The following is a 22,037-nucleotide window of genomic DNA, read 5'->3' as shown; positions in this document are numbered from 1 at the left end:
AATCTATAAAGTAACTAGTTAGTTACTAAAGCTTTTTTGTGTTCGCTGGCTCCCGGGTTGCCAGCGAACTGTGTGAAACAAGCGCCGATGTTGCCACATCCGTGAAACAAGTGGATCATCCGTGAAACAAGCAGATCGTGACGCGCGCGTGTGGGTGCTCATATCCCCCGACGGGTATGGTCTAGTTGATTTAATCGATAAAAAAAACGAAGCCATCGATAAACGATAAAATAATCGATTAGTAACATTACATTAGGCGAAAAGAGAGGGGAAAAAAGCTATTTTAACTATTTTTGCATGACACCATTGTGTGACGAAGTACTTCTTGATTATTCGATTAAACGAAAAAGTTATCTATAGAGTAATCGCTAAGAAAATAATCGATAGCTACAGCCGTAGCTGAGATTATTACTCCTTTCTCTTTTCGTTTGCCATCTGACATACAGTGCTGTAGGAGATTTTAAAATGTGTGCTACCATTTTCCATTCACAGGGAATGGAAAATATGAGGCTTTCAGGCCCAGTGGAGTCCCAGAGAAATTGTATTGTTTTATTTTACCTTGCCCGCAGCAATGCATGGCAGGGTATTGTATTGTTCCTGTCTGTCTGTTGGTTTGGTATGGTGTGTGTGGGTTTGTTAGCAAGTTAACCCATTTTCATGAAACCTGGAGGGAATGTGCAGTACACTGCCTCGAAGAAAGCTCAAAGGTCAAGGTATAATCATTAAGTTTCGAGGGCAATATTGAGAACGGATTGGCTGATTTTCATACAACGTGGAGGGAATGATCAGCAGTGGAGGAAAAAGTACTCACATTTGTTATTTAAGTAAAAGTATCAATACTGCAATGTAGAAATACTCCGGAATTCAAAATTCACTCGAGTAAAAGTACAAAAGTATTGTCAAAAAATTGACTTAAAGGATCTACACCATGAATTAAAAAAATATATATATATTTAATATATTGTTTATGTCCCTCAAAGGTTTTTCAAAAGGTTTGAGCCTAAATCAAGCCTCTCTCTGGCTTATAAAGCACTTTCACCTGCAATACCACATTGTCCTGTTTGGCACGGGGCGCTATTGAGCCAGTTTGTATGCATGTTATCTCCTGATTCTGTGTGGAAAAAGGTACAAAAAATAATATATATATATATATATATATATATATTTACACATTCTTTTTTTTTTTTTTTTTTAACTGAAAAAACGTGAGGGATTGTACCGAACGTGACGTCACGTTTGGGTGAAAATCAGTTTGGTCTGTTTTGAGACCAATTTACAGATAAACCCCAGATATGCTGTGAAAGCCTGAGTATTCAAACTGGGGTGTTTTTTTAGGGATAGAAGAGAGGTAGGGGAGACCAAAAACACACAAAAAAGAAGGAAAAGTAAAAATTCATGTGTAGTCCCTTTAAAGTACCAAAGTATAAATACTCATTAAGCAGAATGTCCCATTTCACATCAAGTTTTCAAATGTATAAAATTATTTTGAAAGTAGCAGATCTACAAGCTCACAATGCGTCGCATCGCGACGCATTGTGAGCTTGTAGATCTGCTATTTTCAAATGACCAAAATGTATATAGGGCTGAAGTGGTTAATATATGTTTTGTAACAATAATCTAAATCTATGAAGTAACTAGTAACTAAGTGTTCAAATAATTGTAGTGGAGTAGAAGTAAAAGTCCTGAAAATTGGAAATACTCCACTAAAGTAAAAATAGCTCAAAATTATACTTACGTACAGGACTTCCATCCTATAACTGCAGGACGCCTATGACAACGTGACCATGGACGTGGAGCTGTCTCGACGTGAGGGCTGGTTCTTTGGGGCCAAGCTGGTGCGCGGGGCCTACATGTACCAAGAGAGAGAGCGGCCCAGGAGATCGGCTACGAGGACCCCATCAACCCCGACTACGAAATCACCAACCTAATGTACCTCAGGTGACAGGAGACCACTTTTTTTTAATTTATTTTTATTAAGTGCCAAGCTCGTAGATCTACGCGTATTTTTTTCCCTTTTTTTCGCAGGTTCACATTTCATTGTAGGCCTCATTCGCCACGACACATTTCATTGTAGCACACCCGGAAACGGAAATATCCGTATCCGGAGATTTTCGTTCCCACCCGCCTCCATTCTAAAGCTCCCACTTTTCTCGGTTGTTGTTTTTCTCCTCGCTGATCGCTGTTTAACATAAACGGTGACTACTTCAAAATGGCCGATCGCCGATCGAAACGGTCTTCTTTGGGCGTCTCACACAGCTACCCTGTGTGTCTACAAACAGTTGAACGCGCGATTTTAAGGTATTTAGCGAGGTCTGTGGCGATGTGAAAAAAACAAAAAAACAACAATAAATCGCTGGCACTGGTGAGTTCATTATGATATTAAACTCTGGCGTGGAATGTGCTAAAGACGGGGTGCCGTGATTTTAAGTGATTCCCCCCCCCCCCCAAAACATAACCATCAGGTATTATGGTTACTAGGAGGAAGATTTTTTTTTAAAAAGTGTATAGAAAGTGTTAAAATTATGTTTTTCTGTGGACACGCCTCCAGTTCATTAAGTATACCTGGTTCTCACCTTAGCTCACCTTAGCTCAAAGCGCGGCACCGAGTGCCGCGCTATGAGCTTGTAGATCTGCTATTTTTGAAAAAACTTGAAAAGTTGTGCAAATCTTTGAGTATATATTTGTAAATTGAACATTTGTAACTCAAATCTTTGCTTCTGGGGGTCCCTGGAACAACATATTTTACATTTTTTTTGCACACATTTTCTAGATCTTTCAAAAATAGCAGATCTACAAGCTCATAGCGCGGCACTCGGTGCCGCGCTATGAGCTTGTATATCTGCTATTTTTGAATAGCCCAAAGAAATCTAAAATGACAGACATGCGCTCCCGGATTCAACGGGTTCATTTATCTGTGTTGAAATTTAACCAAATGGACCCTTGTGGGTCACAATTTGGTTCCTAACTATCAGTCATTTAGCCGAGGACCCCCCCCCCAAGTCCTGGGAGCCCACGTTGAGAACCAGTGGGCTCTAGAGAACGAGCTGGGACTCAGACGTTGTGTGCGGTTGTGGGCACATGATGATGAACACATTAGCATACAGAGAAAGCGAGGTTGTCAGAGGCAGCCGTCTGCCTCGTTTTGTGCATATTTATTATTCCTAGAAAAAAAAAATATTCACGGTTTGAGAGAAAACCCCGTTCGCTGTTTGTTTTATAATGACACACGCAGTATTCATCACACAGGCTTCTTCCGGTATTATTATTTTTTTTGCTTGATCTGGAGTGATTTATTTAGGTACAGCGTGTTGCCACGTAAGCCTAAAGTAATCTCACACACTCCATGTAATCCATAGTTTAATCCTCAGCGTCACTTCGTTAGCAGAATTCAACCCATTGTTGAAGCAATCCCCCCCCCACTAGGGATATACGAGAAGTAAATGGAAAAAATTCTAATCGAATACGCGCCCCGCTCTCGTTCCCCCACGAGTACTCGTGTACTCGTTTTGCAGGAGAGCATATTTTTTTCCCCTGCTCTGCGATGGAACACTGTATGTCATTCGAAAGTCAATGTATGTAATCCCTCAACAAAGAGCGGTATTAATTATGTCACTTTAATTTAACTCTTTAAGACCGGCAACGCATCTGTGTGTCATTTTTAAGATTTATTTGGCTATTGAAAAATAGCAGATATACAAGCTCATAGCGCGGCACAGAGTGCCGCCCTATGAGCTTGTAGATCTGCAATTTTAGAAATATCATGAAAAATTTGGCAAATATTTGAATTGTTTTCTTTTTTTTGGCGGACATTTGTAACTCAAATCTTTGCTTCTGGGGGTTCCTGGAACTAAATATTTTTTACAAATGTTCGCTTTAAAAAATATATAATCCAAGATTTTGGATGAATTTTCACGATTTTTCTAAAAATTGCAGATCTGCAAGCTCATGAGCTTGTATATCTGCTATTTTTTGAATAGCCAAAGAAATCTAAAAAATGACACAGATGCGTTCCCGGTCTTAATGGGTTAAATATGAGTAGTCTCGTCCTGTGATTCAACTTTGCTGGGAATTTGCTCTTGAGACTCGTAGAGAGACAGGTAGGGTCATCGACCTGCTAATAGAATATTAACTACACTATTATGCACTAAAAGTAATGCATCATTTCATATAGAGGCAGAAGCTATTACGCTCAATATCAGCACTGCCATTGAAAATTAAGCAAAATTAAAGTTGTTTTCAAGGTGCCATTTTTGATCACTCCAGCATACTGTGGGGTCAATATTACTTAATATATAATATAAATCTATAAAATAAAATGAAAAGCATTATATAAATCTTAATTTAAACCTACAGTAAGTATTGTATTCCCCCTCTCAACCAAGTGTGAGGGGACACTTTACTTCCACCTGGTATAGTTTAGGACTACATGTACATCTCTTCATCTCCTGCTTCATCCTAGTCAGTGTAGGAGCTTTTTAGATGATAGAGAACAGTGAGGACATACAGTACAGTATGTCAATCTGATCAGTAACCAGGGAAGACATGCATAATTGAATAGCCTTACAATTAGGCAATAGGCGAATAGGCTTACAATTAATACAGCCTTCTGCAAAACGTAGTGGAAAATATGCATAACAATGAAATACTATTAGACTTATAAGATCAACGTATTGAAAAAAATGAATGCAATCTTAAAACATATAAAGATTTTCAATTAGATTTTTTCCCATGGACCTAATTAATGGTTTGTTAAATGAGACTTGCAGCCCTAATACACACTTTACAGGGAAAAGAAAAGGTCACTGATGGTGTTAATGCTGTGTGCGTGTGCGTGTGTGCGTGTGCGTGTGCGTGTGCGTGTGCACGTGCACGTGCACGTGTGTGTGTGTGTGTGTGTGTGTGTGTGTGTGTGTGTGTGTGTGTGTGTGTGTGTGTTCACTTTGGCTATTCAAAAATAGCAGATATACAAGCTCATAGCGCGGCACAGAGTGCCGCGCTATGAGCTTGTAGATCTGCTATTTTTGAAACATTGTGAAAATGTGTGCAAATCTTTGAATATATATATTTTTAAAGCGATTTTTATTTACTCAAATCTTTGCTTCTGGGTGTCCCTGGAACAACATATTTTGTACTAAGACTGTGTGTGTGTGTGTGTGTGTGTGTGTGTGTGTGTGTGTGTGTGTGTGCGTAGGTGTTTGGACTATGTGCTGGATGAGATTGCCCTCAACAGGAACGCCCATGTGATGGTGGCTTCACACAACGAGGACACGGTCAAACACACCCTGAGGCGGTAAGTAAGGATCTCCTCTTCACGCATGCAGTGATATCCTTTTCATACTCAGCCTCTTCACACACAGCCAAGACAAGTTTTCCATCATATAGCCCAGTGGTGTTCAAAGTGGTGGCTGTGGCCACCAGGGAGGCCGGCTAATTGGAAATATATATACAGTATATATATTTCAACATTTCCAAACAAAAACAAAAAAAGTAATTTCACAACAGGAGGCCACAGCCAGAGGTTATGGCTACTTGGCATGGAGACGTTTTTGAACCATTCTAGTAGCCCGCCCCGCGTTAGGTGTCATTGCGTGGCAGTGTTGATTTTGACAGCAAATTTTGATTTAGTTTTAGTCTTTTGAATAAAATTCCATTTAGTTTTAGTCATATTTTAGTCATCTGAAATGTTTTACTGTTTGTCTAGTTTTAGTCGACTAAATATCATAAGATTATAGTCGACTAAATCTGCAATTGATTTAGTCGACTTAAATGTATTCTGGCGGTGCCGTGATGGCGTAGTAATGGCTGATTTTACACTTGGTTGCTTGCTGAAAATAGCCGATCTACAAGCTCACAACGCGTCGCAGCGCGACGCGTTGTGAGCTTGTAGATCTGCTATTTTCAGAGTGCAGCACCCTAGCGCAACCAAACATAAAATCACTTCTTCTCCACTCGTCCCTCTCTAACATTTTAGTCTAGTTTTTATTTGTTGACGAAATTGTCAATATATTTAGTCTTACTTTTAGTCATCGTTGCTTAGTTTTTATTTAGTTTTCGTCAGTGAAAAAAGGTAATCGACGAACATTTTTCGTCATAGTTTTAGTCGACAAAATCAACACTGTTGCGTGTTTTTTTTATTTTTTTTAGCCAACTCGACCATATAGATTATAGATGATTGTCATGTTGATTCACCAAATCAATACGTTCTAAAGCATTCTGATGATATAGCTTTAATATGTCGTCACTGGGTGGAAAGTCCAAACTGTTACTTTTCAGGAAATGGAAAAAAAATCTACCTACTGTATGTTCTAAATAAATCCAATGTGGTTATTATTTAGACACAAGCTCTTGGTAATACTTTTCATTGGTTAAATATCTATAAAACCATCAGACAGACTTAACCACTTTAACCTGGCGCCCTATTTTGGGCGAACACTTTGAAATGTTTCAAATATAGCACAAATATCAGATCTACAACATCACTACACGTGACATCATATTGAGCTTGTAGTTTGGCTTGACTTTTTCATGGACCCCTCAAGGACCACTGCGGGGGTCCCCGGACCCCACTTTGAGAAACAGTGTGTTAAAGGGCAAGACCACTTTGGTAGAGGTTTGGGTTGTGTAGTTACCTTGCCATGATGTAACTCCAAAGGTGGACAAGAAATCAAAAATAATTGCTCCATTGATTAGAAATTGATAATAAAAATTTGACTTACATTGTACGGTAAAACAGCTCTCAAAGTCACTCTTTAAGCACGTAAACGAACATGAACAAAGCTGATTCAGACAATATAGAACATCACCAAACCCAGTACTGTTTGTTTTTTTAATAAAAATGTTAACTTCCTGCTGATTTTACTATTTGAAGATCCGGATCCGGATCCGCGAATCCAGTCCAGGTTTTCTTCTTAATAAAATAGCAAAATCAGCAGGAAGTTAACATTTTTATTAAAAAAATAAACAGTACTGGGTTTGGTGATGTTCTATATTGTCTGAATCAACTTTGTTTGTGTTCATTTATGTGCTAAAAGAGTGACTTTGAGAGCTGTTTTACCGTACAATGTAAGTCAATGAGGAGCATATTTTGAATTATCAATTTCTAATCAATGGAGCGATTATTTTTTATTTCTTGTCCACCTTTGTAGTTACATCATGGCAAGGTAAATACACAACCCAAACCTCTACCAAAGTGGTCTTGCCCTTTAAGTAACTCAGACAGCCTGGGCTGTACCAACAGGGTGTGAACAAAGTGGTCACGTGGTGTGAGAATAATGCTCTTGAGATGGCAAGTAACAAGAACACAAAGAAAACCAAATAAATCATATTCGGTTCACCTCTGACTCTTAAAGCTCAACGTTATCCATAATTTAAAAAAATCTAACAGGTATTTTCATACAAATATGTTGGTGTAATAAAAGACCATCTGCTCTCATGGAAAAGGACAAAACAAATAATTCATTTTCGACGCCGCCTTAGATCCTTTGGGGTGAGAAGATTCTTATTTTTCATTTATTTCTTTTACTTCTGTGGTTATGAGTGTTCTACCCACAGTATAGTAATAACACATTGTACAAGCGTTTGTCCGCTACTTTAAATCCAAAACCGTTTTACCAAATGGAAATCTGCTCAACCGTTGTATAGGCCAACCTCATTTACAATTTACAATTAAGGCAGTTAGCTTATCCAGAGCGACAAGTGCGAAATCAGAGTAATCAGAGTAAGCAAGAACCCTTGTCAACAAATATCAAGGTAAATAGTCACACACGTACAGCACAGGACAAGAACAAAGAAGTGCCTCAAAGAAACGGATACCAGGTAAACACCAAATGATCTAGCTTTTGTCTACCTAAATAACTTTCTTAACATTGGTGGTCTCCTAGGGTAGTTAATACCCTCACAAAAACATGTAGTAATCCTGGTCACTATACCGCCTCCCCCATGACAGCCGGGGCGCCTGATGGAGGGGAAGGGAACTGGTTGGAATAACGTGTTCCTTCCACGCGCTACGTCCAACCAGGGAAACTCCCCCCTGTCAGGTGACAAGAAGGTCAGTTGGCTCTCATGCCTGAAGGAAGCATGAGCTCGGCCCTGGCCTCCCTACTGTGGGGGACTGGTGTAGTGCTGGTGTAGGGCTGGTGTAGGGCTGGTGTAGCGCCCAGGATCACTTAGGAAATTGGCACCGGGTGAAAAAAATGGGTTACAAAAATCGCGGGATAAAAAATTTAAGTAAAAAAAAAAAAAAACATTGGTGGTCAAGAAAAACACGTCTAAATAACAAAAACATGTGAACAAGTAACCAACATAATCTGCATAGTAAACTATAAACATCGAAACAAGGGGGCAAGAAGGAGAGAGGAGCTCTAGGGCGGGGGTCTTCAACGTTTTTCAGGCCAAGGACCCCCTAGCTGAGAGAGGGAGGAAGCAGGGACCCCCTCTATATTGTATAATTTTTTATTTATTTTTTACTTGGTCTGCTCTTTTTTCCCTCTACACCTATACCTTTTTGCCAAAAAATAGCCGATCTACAAGCTCACAACGCCTCGCGCTGCGAGGCGTTGTGAGCTTGTAGATCGGCTATTTTGGGCTAAAAGTTCCCCTCAGAAAAGGGATGCTAGGGTTCAAGTGGTTAATGTAAAAAATATCATATCACACAAAGATTTGGCGGACCCCCTTGTAGTAACTCTGAGGACCCCTTAGGGGTCCCGGACCCCCTGTTGAAGACCCCTGGTCGAGGGTGTGAGGTGGACGCTGAAGGGGGTGAGTCTTCAAGTTCAGGCTTCAGGAACGTTGGGATTGAGCCTGCAGTTCTGTCTACGTGGGGGAGTTTCAAGGGGAGCCCATGAAACTTTATGAATCAGATTACCATAATAACATATTAAAGACTGGACGAACAATAACGTCTCTGATCCCAATCATGTCCTGAGCAGTGAACGCAAAATGTTACCATCAAAGCAGAGATACAGGGTTCCACCATTTAACAGGCTGTGCACCAGTCAATCCTATAATTAAATATGGAACTTAATCACATAGAAAATATCAATTGAATCACCTTGGATATAGTACTAGTATCTGTTTTTTGCCTTTTAGTTTTTTTCTGTGATGTCGCAAATGGTGCTGCTGTGAATTACTTCAGACCGGTCTGACAATAAAGTCAGTCAGTCAATCAATCAATCAGTCTGCTAATAACAACCTTCATATAATACTGGGTCATTAGGTGAAATTGCCACATCAAGACGTGCTAATGGCATAATCGAACTATCCGCTTAGTACCAATAACTCACAGCAAATGAATATGAACTCGGTACCCTTTACCTCCCTCCCTCCATCGCTCTCTCTCTCTCTGTCTCTCTCTCTCTCTCTCTCTGCCTGCTCTGTGATCTCTTATCCAGGATGAATGAGCTGGGTCTGACTCCAACCGAGAACAAGGTGTACTTTGGTCAACTGCTGGGCATGTGTGACCAAATCAGCTTCCCATTAGGTAAGTGAAACACACTCACACGCACACACGCACACGCGCACACACACACACACACACACACACACACACACACACACACACACACACACACACACACACACACACACACACACACACGCACACGCGCGCGCGCACGCCCTCCACCCCCATCGCTGACCTTTCCAACCCCCACACGTATCTGCTGATTTGATGGCTTGTCATAGTACCAGCCAGCCCCCCCCCCCCCCCCCCCCCCGAGCTATTGTGTTTGACCTCACGCTGACAGACATGCACCGCAGCAGAGTGCATGTCTGTGGCAAACGGTCCGCAACCTCTGTGACACGTAACATATTACAAAGCCAGACACCGCGCTTATTGACGAGCCGTCTCGACCCCCCGAATGCCGCCGTCAGTCAGATCTACGGCGCTCGTTTGTCAGTCAAAGGCATCGACGCGGCGGGCGTGCATGGCCGGCGGGGCTGCCTCCACCGACCGTCCGTCAATGCGGAGGCTCAATTGAGCGAGCTGAGAGGGAGTTAACCCATTGAGACCTGAAGCCGATTCTACATGTCTCCTAAATCTCAACAGTTTTCTGAAAAACGTGTGTTTCTATATCAGTGGTCCTCGATCTTTTTCATGTCAAGGACCCCCAAAATGATATGTATTTGGCCACAGACCCCCATCAAAATATGTTGTTCCAGGGACCCCCAAAAACAAATATTTGAGTTAAAAATGTTCGCTTTAAAAATATATATATTCAAAGATTTGCACACATTTTCACACATTTTCAAAAATAGCAGATCTACAAGCTCGTAGCGCGGCACTCGGTGCCGCGCTACAAGCTTGTATATCTGCTATTTTTGAATAGCCCAAAGTGTAAAATAATGCTTTTTAGCTCAAATCTAAAAATGACACAGTTCCAGGTCTTAATGGGTTAAAGCCTATTGATGTAAACAGCCACACATGTGATCTAGCGCTTTGCTAGCAGTTAACAAGACAGCCTAATAACAGCATGGCCTCTCTGTCCAATCGTTAGCTGTTCTATGCGTGCGCTTTGTGAAAGATTATAACACATTAAGACCTGGAACGCATCTGTGTCATTTTTCGATTTCTTTGAGCTATTCAAAAATAGCAGATCTACAAGCTCGTAGGAGTGCCGCGCTACGAGCTTGTAGATCTGCTATTTTTGAAAAATCACAAAAAGTCGTGCAAATATTCGATTTTTATTTTTTGACAGACATTTGTAAGTCAAATCTGTGCTTCTGGGGGTTCCTAGAACTAAATATTTTAGAAATGTTCGCTTTAAAAAACATAATCCAAGATTTTGCCACGAATTTTCACGATTTTTAAAAAATAGCAGATCTACAAGCACTCGGTGCCGCGCTATGAGCTTGTATATCTGCTATTTTTGAATAGCCCAAAGAAATAAAAAAATGACACACAGATGCGTCCCCCGGTCTTAAAGGGATAAGAGAGCGCTCGCACGCTGTGTGCTCCAGGTTGCTTTTATTGCACCTGAATCATGCTCCTTGATCCTCAGACTCGCTTTGTGACAGAAGCCGCACGAATCACAAAGCGCTGTTCAATGGCGAAGACGCACTGTGATGTGGACGGTACAAACTGTACTGTCTGGCTGCTAGTGTGTTTGTCCGCTATATGTCCGCTATTCGCATCTCCTTTGGCCAAGGGGGAAATATTGATTATCATGACACAAAAGTGAACAGAAGTACAAAAGTGCTTCACAAGAACAAAAATAAGTTTTCAACCATTCTACAACTTTCCCTTAAAGGAGTAGTTCACCCGCCAATATCGCAATGTCGCATTCCTAAGCCAATAATGTGATGACTGGCAGAAAGATGCTAATGTATCCGGAAAGAGTCTCCTTTGAGTGTCCTACCGGAGAGACCGCCAGTCAAAAAATTATTGGCTTAGGAAAATGCGACGAAAACAAAACAATCTCCATGAATTCAACGCTTCGTGGGGTGTGTAATTGGATATTATTGGTTGAAAACAAAACGTTTAAAAAAAAAAAAGATTAAAGCACTATATTCTAATTAATAAGTAATGATTGCTACACAGTGTTTGTTCAGTAACAGGGATCTCTCCAGCTCTTTAATAAACATAAATTCATTTTCTGGTGCGTTACACATTTTCAGCCAATCAGGAGAGAGTACCCATTTATCAGCTTAAATGTTTATAGTGTCACAGTTCCAATGTTGTCTGCTCATTTCCTTGTGGCATCACTTCCAATTTAACTTGTTTATCCTGTGTGTCCAGTGTGACTTCTCTCTCCTAATTTAATCAAATTGCTATGCCGAACTGAAAATGTCTTTTCTGTTTACCAAAGAGCTGGAGAGCCATGGAGACTCCTGTTACAGAACAAACACTCTATAGCAATGATTACTATTAGAATAGAGCTATTCAACACTTATTGTAACAAAAACTAGAACTAGAAAGAACTGATCTTCAAGCTAACAACGTGTCGCGCATTGCGACGCGTCGTTAGCTTGAAGATTAGTGCTAATGTGACTGAGTATCAATGTCAGTGCACAGTGGAAAAAGTACTCAAATGTTTTACTTAAGTGAAAGTACCAATACTGCAATATAGAAATAGTCTGTTACAAGTAAAAGTCCGGAATTCAAAATGCACTTGAGTAAAAGTACAAAAGTATTGGCATCAAAATATACTTAAAGTACCAAAAGTAAAAGTACTAAAATATTTGAAAAAAGCTGATCTACAAGCTCACAACGCGTCGCGATGCGACGCATCGTGAGCTTGTAGATCTGCTATGTTCAAATAGCCTATGTATAAAATAGGGCTAAAGTGGTTAATGTATGTTTTATAATATCATAATTTATATCTGCAAAGTAACTAGTAACTAAAGTTTTCAAATAATTGTAGTGGAGTAAAAGTACAATATTTGCCTCTGAGATGTAGTGGAGTACAAGTAAAAGTATAAGTACAAATACCTCAAAATTGTACTTAAGTACAGTACGTGAGTAAATGTACTTAGTTACTTTACACCACTGCTGAGTATAAATGTAAACGTTACACTGAAAAGGAACACTATTGCTCCCTGTTTTTCCAGGACAGGCCGGTTTCCCCGTCTACAAGTATGTCCCCTACGGGCCGGTGAACGAGGTGATCCCCTACCTGTCCCGGAGGGCCCAGGAGAACCGCGGCTTCATGCAGGGAGCTCAGAAGGAGCGGGACCTGCTGTGGAAGGAGCTGAAACGAAGGTTGACCTCCGGGCAGCTTTTCTACAAACCGGCCTTCTGAGACAGAGGGGGAGGAGAGAGAGGAGAGAGGAGAGGATTTCCTTGTCCATCCGTCCATCTATATTGCTCTTTGCACAGTTCTCCTCTGAACGCACATCACTTTGTTTCATTTGCTCTCCCTCCATACTTTCCCTTCCTCCCCTCGTCTCCCTTAGTTTCTCCCCACCAGTGGTGGAACAAGTACTCAAATGTTTTACTTAAATAAAAGTATCAATACTGCAATGTGGAAGTACTCTGTTACAAGTGAAAGTCCGGAATTCACAATTTACTTGAGTAAAAGTACAAAGGTATTGGTATCAGAATGTCCTTAAAGTACCAAAAGTAAAAAGTACTAAAATGTTTGAAAATAGCCGATCTACAAGCTCACAACGCGTTGTGAGCTTGTAGATCGGCTATTTTCAAATAGCCTATAAAATAGGGCTAAAGTGGTTAATGTATGTTTCATAATATCATAATTTATATCTGAAAAGTAACTAGTAACTAAAGTTTTCAAATAATTGTAGTGGAGTAAAAGTACAATATTTGCCTCTGAGAAGTAGTGGAGTGCAAGTAAAAGTATTGGAAATTGGAAATACTCAAGTAAAGTACAAACACCTCAAAATTGTACTTAAGTGCAGTACTTGTAAGTAAATGTACTTAGTTAATTTCCACCACTGCTGAACGCATACATATCACTCTTGTTTCTTTTGCTCTCCCCCCACACTCTCCCTTTCTCCCCTCGTCTCTCCCTTCGTTTCTCCCCACCGCGCCCTTTTCCCAGCTTTTGCCCTCGCTCCCTCACGCCCGGCAGGCCTTGTTTCGGCGCGTCCTCCAGTCCGCTCTCTCTCCTCCCTGTGCGCGTCGTCCATAAGCATTCCTCATCGCGTCCCCGCGGCGCGGCACCCGTGGAGCCCACCACCCCGTTGTCATCCATCAGCGCAGGCATCTTTACTATACCCCTACAGGGACCCCCTAAAATGTCAAACGCGGGGGCCGGAGTCGGACGCCTCGTTTTACCGCGCTATTTATCTTGGAGTATAAGGAACGACGATAGTAAAAAGTAACAGGCTTGATTTAACCCATTAAGACCTGGAACGCATCTGCGTCATTTTAAGATTTCTTTTGGCTATTCAAAAATAGCAGATATACAAGCTCATAGCGCGGCACCGAGTGCCGCGCTATGAGCTTGTAGATCTGCTATTTTTTTGTTTTAATCGTGAAAAATGTGTGCAAATCTTTGAATATATTTTTACTTCTGGGGGATTCTACAAAATGTCTTCTAAATCCTAACAGTTTTTTGAACAAAATGTATGTTACTTTGTCAGTGGTTCTCAAACTTTTTCATGTCAAGGACCCCAAAATGTATATGTATTTGGCCACGGACCCCCATCTCAAAATATGTTGTTTCAGGGACCCCCAGAAGCAAAGATTTGAGTTCAAATGTTCTCTTTAAAAATACATGTATTCAAAGATTTGCTCAAATTATCAAGATTTTTCAAAAATAGCAGATCTACGAGCTCATAGCGCGGCACTCGGTGCCGCGCTATGAGCTTGTAGATCTGCTATTTTTTTATAGCATAAAATGACACAGATGCGTTCCCGGCTTTAATGGGTTAAATGCCAGTAAAGGATACATCAATATTCCACTCTTTATATTATCTTCTTGACTGAGGGTTGCTGTCCCAGAGGAGGCTGTGCTTTGTGTTTGCGGTGGTGGTGCCTGTTTCGGAGGACGTATCGCCGGCTGATGTCTTGTTTGCGAGCTGATGAGAATGTTTAAATGGCCGTTGGTGTCGCCTGTCTCCCCCTATATAGCCATAACCAACGGTTTGTTTATTATATCGTTCACCGCTGTCGGGCAGAAACCTTGTAAAATATGGACTCCTTTTGAAAGTTGGTTTAAGTCTGTCTGTGGGTTTTATAAATATTTAACCAATAAAAAGTATTAAACGTAGGTTAAGTGATTTACTTTGGTTAAAATAAGTGTTAAATAGCTCTCTATTGTGATAGTACTCATTGCTATAGAGTGTTTGTTCAGTAAAAGGAGTCTCCCATGTCTCTCCAGCTCTTTTTTAAACAAAAAATGCATTTTCAGTGCTCTCTCCTGATTGGCTTAAATGTTGTCACCTACCTGAAAATTTACTATATTCTGTTTACTAAAGAGCTGAAGAGACCCCTGTGACCAAACAAACGCTCTGTAGCAATGATTACTATCAGAATATAGTACTTAATCAAAATAACAAAATATATCACTTACCCTACCTTTAACAAGAGCTTGTGACTAAATAATAACTACATTGCATCCATTGGAAAACAAGTTGTTTTTTCCATTTCCTGAAAAGTTACAATATAGAACCTACAAGGTTTCCACCCGACAGCTACAATATATATATATAATATATATATACACTATACGGGGAGAGGACAGTGTATTGTTGGTTACTGAGCCGTTTCCATAGAACATAAAGTATACGGTATCCAATTAGTGGATGTTATAACCCATGGGTCTGGCAGGTTGCATTTTCATGACTGAAGATAATGTTCATGGGGACGTTTTAATAGGGACTGGCGTGTTTGAATTGTATGACATTTGTGTGACATCTTCCCATTGATCGTGTACATATTGTGAGGCAGCAGTTTTCTGCTTGGATTGTCAGTGCCTTTCATGCTGCTGTGTGGAAATGTAATGAATGTTCTGCTGCTCTTGTTGTTGATTTTGAGCCTATTTTGTTCAAAACAAAATGTCTTGGAATGATTTTTCTGAAAAGTGAATCTGACATAAATTGATATGCACCCTCCAAAAAAAGGCTGAAGCAAACTTTATGAGTTGTTACTGAAAGGAAACAGAGTGATATTGACTTTGATATTATCCGGGTTTGGAGAAAATCACACAGCGTCGATCATTCTCGGATCTCATTTGGGGGCCAACGTTCTGCGTCATTATCGATATACAATTAGGATTCCGGTTGGAAAGTAATCAAGCTTCGCGATAATTACGACCTCGTCATTTTTTGTGAGAGCGGCCATCGCTCTGTAGACGGTCATTTAATCCAATGAGGCCTGAGGTTCTGATTCTACAAAATGTCAGTTTTCTGAAAAACTACTGTTTCTATATCAGTGGTGCTCAAACTTTTTCATGTCAAGGACCACCCAAAATTATATGTATTTGTCCACGGACCCCCATCTCAAAATATTTTGGTCCAGGGACCCCCAGAAGCAAAGATGTTCGCTTTTAAAAAATATATATATATTATATATATATATTCAAAGATTTGCACACATTTTCAAGATTTTTCAAAAATAGCAGATATACAAGCTCGTAGCGCGGCACTCGGTGCCACGCTACGAGCTTGTAGATCTGCTATTTTTTTAATAGCCAAAGAAATCTAAAAATGACACACAGATGCGTTCCCGGTCGTAATGGGTTAATTACCCATGATGCTTCACTCAATACAGATCGAGACAGGAATTGGATGCATGAATCATTGGAGAGAAACAACTTTAGGCGTTTGTTAATTTTTTTTTCACGGAGGCAAAAATCGCTGCAGAGCTGTCATCTCTGCCCTATGTTCCGTTTGTACAATTAAGCTTATTTTGAAACGTGCCTCCTCTCTTGTCAATTCGTAAACAAATCCCTGCTGGGTTTTTTACCTCAGTTAGCAGTTCCGTTGCAAAGATAAGTTTTATTAGGGGGCCCATTAGAGCTTGAAAAATCCCACCCCCAGCCTCCGCCAAGTCGGACCAAAAATCAATAGCACGGCTTCAGCATACTTGACAGCGTACCCGCTCCTTCCCATATTAAACCTTTAAGACCGGGAATGCATCTTTGGGCTAATCAAAAATAGTAGATCTACAAGCTCATAGCTCAAATATGTGCTTCTGGGGGAATTCTACAAAATGTCTTCAAAATCCTAACCGTTTTTTGGAAAAACGTATGTTTCAATGTCAGTGGTTCTCAAACTTTTTCATGTGAAGGACCCCAATATATATATATATTTGGCCGCGGACCCCCATCTCAAAATATTTTGTTCCAGGGACCCCCAGAAGCAAAGATCTGGGTTACAAGAGTACAAATAAATATAAAAAGATTTGCACACATTTTCTCGATTTTTCAAAGAGTGCCGCGCTATGAGCTTGTATATCTGCTATTTTTGAATAGCCCAAAGTGTAAAATAATGCTTTTCAGCTCAAATCTAAAAAAATTACACACAGATGCGTTCCAGATCTTGAAGGGTTAAAGCGCACAGGCATGTAATAGACTCAGCCAGTTGCTAATTTACTTTATGTAATGAATGTTGACATTACGTTATGCAAGACTTGACGGATGGCAGGCATACGCCACCACACACTCTCTCTCCATGGAGAGCTGCCTGCTCAGCGGGCGGGATGCGGCATCATGCTCTGACGCCTCGCAATTGTTGGGCTGCCAGTGAGTGGTATGTATGGTCCTGGGTTTCCGGTTGAGAGTCCCAGGTATATATACCGCAGAGCAGTCTGGGGCGCCTCTGAGCAGAGCAGCACAGCGTGACAGGCAGGGCTACCCCGCCCCGCACACTGATGATGTGCACACATACTGAGCACTTCATCTGCATCCCCCCCACCACCCCCCCCCCCCCGCCTTTTTTCTTGTTTGCTTTTTTTTGGGGGGGGTTTAGAAATTAACCCATCTAGACCGGGAAAGAATCTGTGTCATGTTTTTTAGATGTCTTTGGCTATTCAAAAATAGCAGATATACAAGCTCGCTATGAGCTTGTAGATCTGCCTTTTTTTTCCTTTTTTTTTTTTTATCTTTGAATATATATATATTTTAAAGCGAACATTTTTAACTCAAATTTTGGCTTCTGGGGTAAACAAAAAAAAACAAAAAAAAACCTATGTTGCTATAATATCAGTGGTTCTCAAACCTTTTCATGTCAAGGACCCCCAAAATGATATGTATTTGGCCGCGGACCCCCATCTCAAAATATGTTGTTCCAGGGACCCCCCAGAAGCAAAGATTTGAGTAAAAAATGTTCCCTTTAAAAAAAAAATATATATATTCAAAGATTTGCACAAATGTTCACGATTAAAGAAAAATAGCAGATCTACAAGCTCATAGCGCGGCACTCGGTGCCGCGCTATGAGCTTGTAGATCTGCTATTTTTCAATAGCCAAAGTATAAAATAATGGTTAAAGTGGTTACACAGATGCGTTCCCGGTTTTAACGGATTAACATAAGAGGTTTTTGAAAGGTCTTTTTTTTTTCCTTTTTTCTAGATTTTTTTTTTCGTAACATGAAAGAAGGGATTGGCCCATCTCTTGCAGTATATTGCAGCAGGCACTTCATCCCTAATCAGAGGACTGTTTGTTTGCCAATGGATGAATAGGCAATAAGGATTGTCTTTTTTTTCCCTTTGAAAGCACACAGAGAGAGAGAGAACTGGCTAGCGATGCACAAAGCAGAGAAACGCAAACACGAATACAGGCATTTTTTTTTCATCCGCATTGCACTCATACTTGCGTTCATATCCATCCAAAGCCATCAAATTAGTTCACGTTTTAACCAGTCGGGATAAAATGTAGGGTTAAGTCGTTACCCCAGCTGGACTGCAATTACCGTAGAATGTCACTCACGTTTCAGTCAAGTCAAAACATTGGGACATAGGGCACTCACAACACGAGTTGTATTTATTTTTAAAACGGTTGCCATGTTCTGTAAGCCACGTAGCCATTTTGTACCCCAAGGCAAGTGCTGCACCTGCAATTCAAAATGACCCAATCTTCTCCTCACGTACGTGTAACCCCAGAGCAGACATGCAGAATAAATGACAATCCCTTAGGCTGCTTCTAATTCCTGACATTGCATCACTATGTGAACAGTCCCAGTGGAGTGCATGCCAGACAAGAAGAGGCTTATGTGCAAAAAAAAAGTGGGATTTTGAGTCTTGTTTCTCCATGCAATGAACGTGAATTGATTGAATAGGTACTCCTCGTTCCTGGATCACAGAGGCGACTGATAAAGATGATGATATTTTGTCTCATATCTATTCCCATGGTACCTGTACAACTCCAAAAATAACCTGTGTTCCAGTCTAGATATTATTTAGTAACACGCTCTTGTTAATACTTTTAATTGATCAAATATTTCTAAAACACACAGACACGCACGCACGCACGCACGCACGCAAACACACACGCACGCAAACACACACACACACACACACACACACACACACACACACACACACACACACACACACACACACACACACACAAATAATAATATATATATATATGTCACAAGGAAATTGGCATTCCAGGGAAATTGAAAGAGGAGCGCTCGCTTTTAGGCGCGGTATAGGGTTTTTTACACGAGGCTCGCGAGGAGGAGGAGGCGCGAGGCGGGGCTTTGATAGGAGGCGGCGCGAGGAGGAGGAGGCGCGAGGAGGAGGAGGAGGAGGCGCGAGGCGGGGCTTTGATGCGAGGCCGACCTGGCTTTTGTTGTTCCCCCCCACATAGCAACCAGAAAGCTACGCTAGGGGAACACGCACACGTGATAATAGTTATTGTCCATGACGGAGGCGCGCCGACTCAGCAGAGCTTGAGGCCGCGCGCGCCGACCAGCCGAAGGTCTGCTAGTCGAATCAGCGCCGTCCGAGTTGTGAACCTATAGGGGGAGAATAGATCTTTTCATGGGTTACAGTCTATGGTTACTATCCAGTGTCCACGACGACACACGTGTACGTGTGTGCGTGTGCATGTGTGCGCATGCACACATGCACACGCGAATGCAAGCGCATGCGCGCTTGCATTCATTGCCCTCTAGTGTTGGTTATACAGAATTGCCTGGGTGGGTGGTAAAAACAAGCGCTCCTTTTCCAATTTCCCTGGAATGCCAATTTCCCTGTAACATATATATATATAGCAGATCTACAAGCTCACAACATGTCACGATGCAACGCATTGTGTGCTTGTAGATCGGCTATTCTCACTAATTGTGTGCGACACTGTTGTACAACAAAGTAGGGCCTTACATTTACTTATATATTTAAAAAAATATAAAAATCTGTAATATGGAGATACAAGGTTTTATGCTATAAGAAAATAGATAGATCTGCTATTTTCGAAAAGGTTGACAAATGAAAAAGGAAAAACGCTGTATATCTAAACTTTTGCACTTCTCCTCAAGTACATTTTTGAATACAGGACTTTTACTTAACCCATTAAGGCCGGGAACGCATCTGTGTGTCATTGTAGATTTCTTTGGCTATTCAAAAATAACAGATATACAAGCTCATAGCGCGGCACCGAGTGCCGCGCTATGAGCTTGTAGATCTGCTATTTTTTTTTTTTTTTTTTTATTGTGTGCAAATCTTGGAATACATATATTTCTCTAAGCGTTAGGATTTAGGAAAAAATTAAAAAATCTGCCTCAGGTCTTAGTGGGTTAAACATTTCTATATTGCTATGTTTTACCTGCGGTATGTAAAAAGTACTTCTTCTACCACAGCTTTGAACCATCGTTCTATGGTGAGGCGGAGGTGAGAATACTAACAGTGTTCTGAGCCTCGACAGCTACGGCAGTGGAACATCTGCCAGCCCACATGAAACGCACGGCTCTACGTAGTCTGGCTAGACACAGAACACAGCGTTCCAACAGTGTTTACATGCCCTCACAATAGAATAGAAACACTGTTTCTCAACACCTGGTCCGGAGTCCACCAGGGGTTCCAAATGGATCCTTTACGGGTCTCTAACTCTGAGAGTGTGTACAAATGGAAACCTTTTTCTTATTTCTTTGGGACCGCCAACCTACACTGTCAAATTCTCCGTTAATTTAGCTCTGAGAGTGTACAAATGCAGACTCATAATAAGGGTCCATCAGAGTTATAGAGCCATAAGGGTCCATTTGGACCCCATGTAGAATAGATCGATAGGATTCAGGTTAGAATGGGAACTTTTCAGCTTTAGCCACTTTAAACCCTATACTTAATACACTGGTTCTCAACCTTTTCACGCCACGACACCCAAAATAATCATATTTGAACTGGGGACCCCCCAAAATAATCATATTTGAACTGGGGACCCCCCAAAATAATCATATTTGAACTGGGGACCCCCCACCCTGACAAGCACTTGGAATTGTAGGAGTTGAGGCATTACATTTTGTTTGAGTCAATTCCACAGATAAAATTTGTGAAAATAGCTCACAATGCCTCGCAACTACAAGGCTTGTAGATCATTTCACAATTTTACAATTTTGCCTCTTTCTTATATTAGTTGACAATTTAGCCAATGTTTCACCAGTTTTTTATAGTAGGCTAGTTTGTTGCTTTCGATGCAGTAATGGTATTTTTTCTTGTATTTTTCTCTCTTTTTTGAGGTATTAAAAAGGTCTTAAAAGTCCTTAAATTGTCACTTTACTGTCATCAAAATCATGTGGTGACCCCCCTGGGTCTACAAGCACACGTTAGCTTGTAGATCTAAAATCTACTAGATCTACTATTGAAGAATTGGCTTCCGCACTCCATGCATATGCCAGTGGTCAATGTCCATGTGGTGGATTGGTCAATCCACTGATGCTAAAAAAGTGGATGAGGATGGACTGACAGAGCTTTGTTCATTAAGGGGTATATATTTCATTTCAAACCCTCCCGTGGCTATTTTCATGTCTGCTCAGCCTTTTGTGTGCACCTCAGTTGCGTAATTCAATATTTAGATATTTCATATTCATTTCGACGCTTCACTCCATTAGACTAATTGAAAACACACATCCCTGGTTCTGGTGACTGATATTGTCCCACTAAAGCATGAGGAGACTGTTCTTTTTTCAATTAGTTAGTTCATGCATGAATTTCATGGATTTCATGCATGGGCTTGATGTGACATTACATTACAGACAATATTAACATAATGAAATAACTCATTGAATCGGGTGCAAACAAAAGGCTGAGCAGACACAGAAGTGTTTTAAAGTGAAATGTCCTTTTAATAGTATAGGATAATGCGTACTCAATGTTTCTTTACATGGGGAAAAAAAGATAAATAATTTGTATTATGTAATAGCGGCCCGACCATCTAGTAGCCTGGCCCGCACATCGGAGACAGAGACAGTAGAGCGTATAGATGTTCATTGCAACACCGGTGCTTGTTTCTCGCACATGATTTGGCAACGCGCAAACCGAAAGCGAAACCTAACTTTTTGGAGACCCAGACAAACAAACTGACAAACACACACACATCCACACTTGCCAATTGTATATATAGATAGATAGATAGATAGATAGATAGATAGATAGATAGATAGATAGATAGATAGATAGATAGATAGATAGATAGATAG

General features: G+C 40.8%; 1 protein-coding gene across 2 annotated transcripts in view; it reads left to right on the top strand.

Moving 5' to 3' along the window:
* prodhb (proline dehydrogenase (oxidase) 1b) overlaps positions 1-13,121 on the top strand; it is a 35,599-nt gene extending 22,478 nt beyond the window's left edge. Inside the window, exons 12-14 of one of the 2 annotated variants that reach the window (XM_080434404.1) lie at positions 5,192-5,290; positions 9,390-9,478; positions 12,547-13,121. In XM_080434404.1, the coding sequence (XP_080290530.1) occupies positions 5,192-5,290; positions 9,390-9,478; positions 12,547-12,737 (379 nt within the window). In that variant the 3' untranslated portion in view covers positions 12,738-13,121. The remainder of the gene's footprint in view (positions 1-5,191; positions 5,291-9,389; positions 9,479-12,546) is intronic. The other variant, XM_080434403.1, reaches the window with a different exon arrangement.
* The last annotated feature ends 8,916 nt before the right edge of the window (positions 13,122-22,037 follow it).

The sequence above is a fragment of the Gymnoscopelus braueri genome (assembly GCF_963280865.1).
Source record: "Gymnoscopelus braueri genome assembly, chromosome: 7".
Lineage (NCBI taxonomy): Eukaryota > Metazoa > Chordata > Actinopteri > Myctophiformes > Myctophidae > Gymnoscopelus > Gymnoscopelus braueri.
Note: the sequence above shows the minus strand (reverse complement) of the source record. Positions and strands in the feature narration are given on the sequence as shown.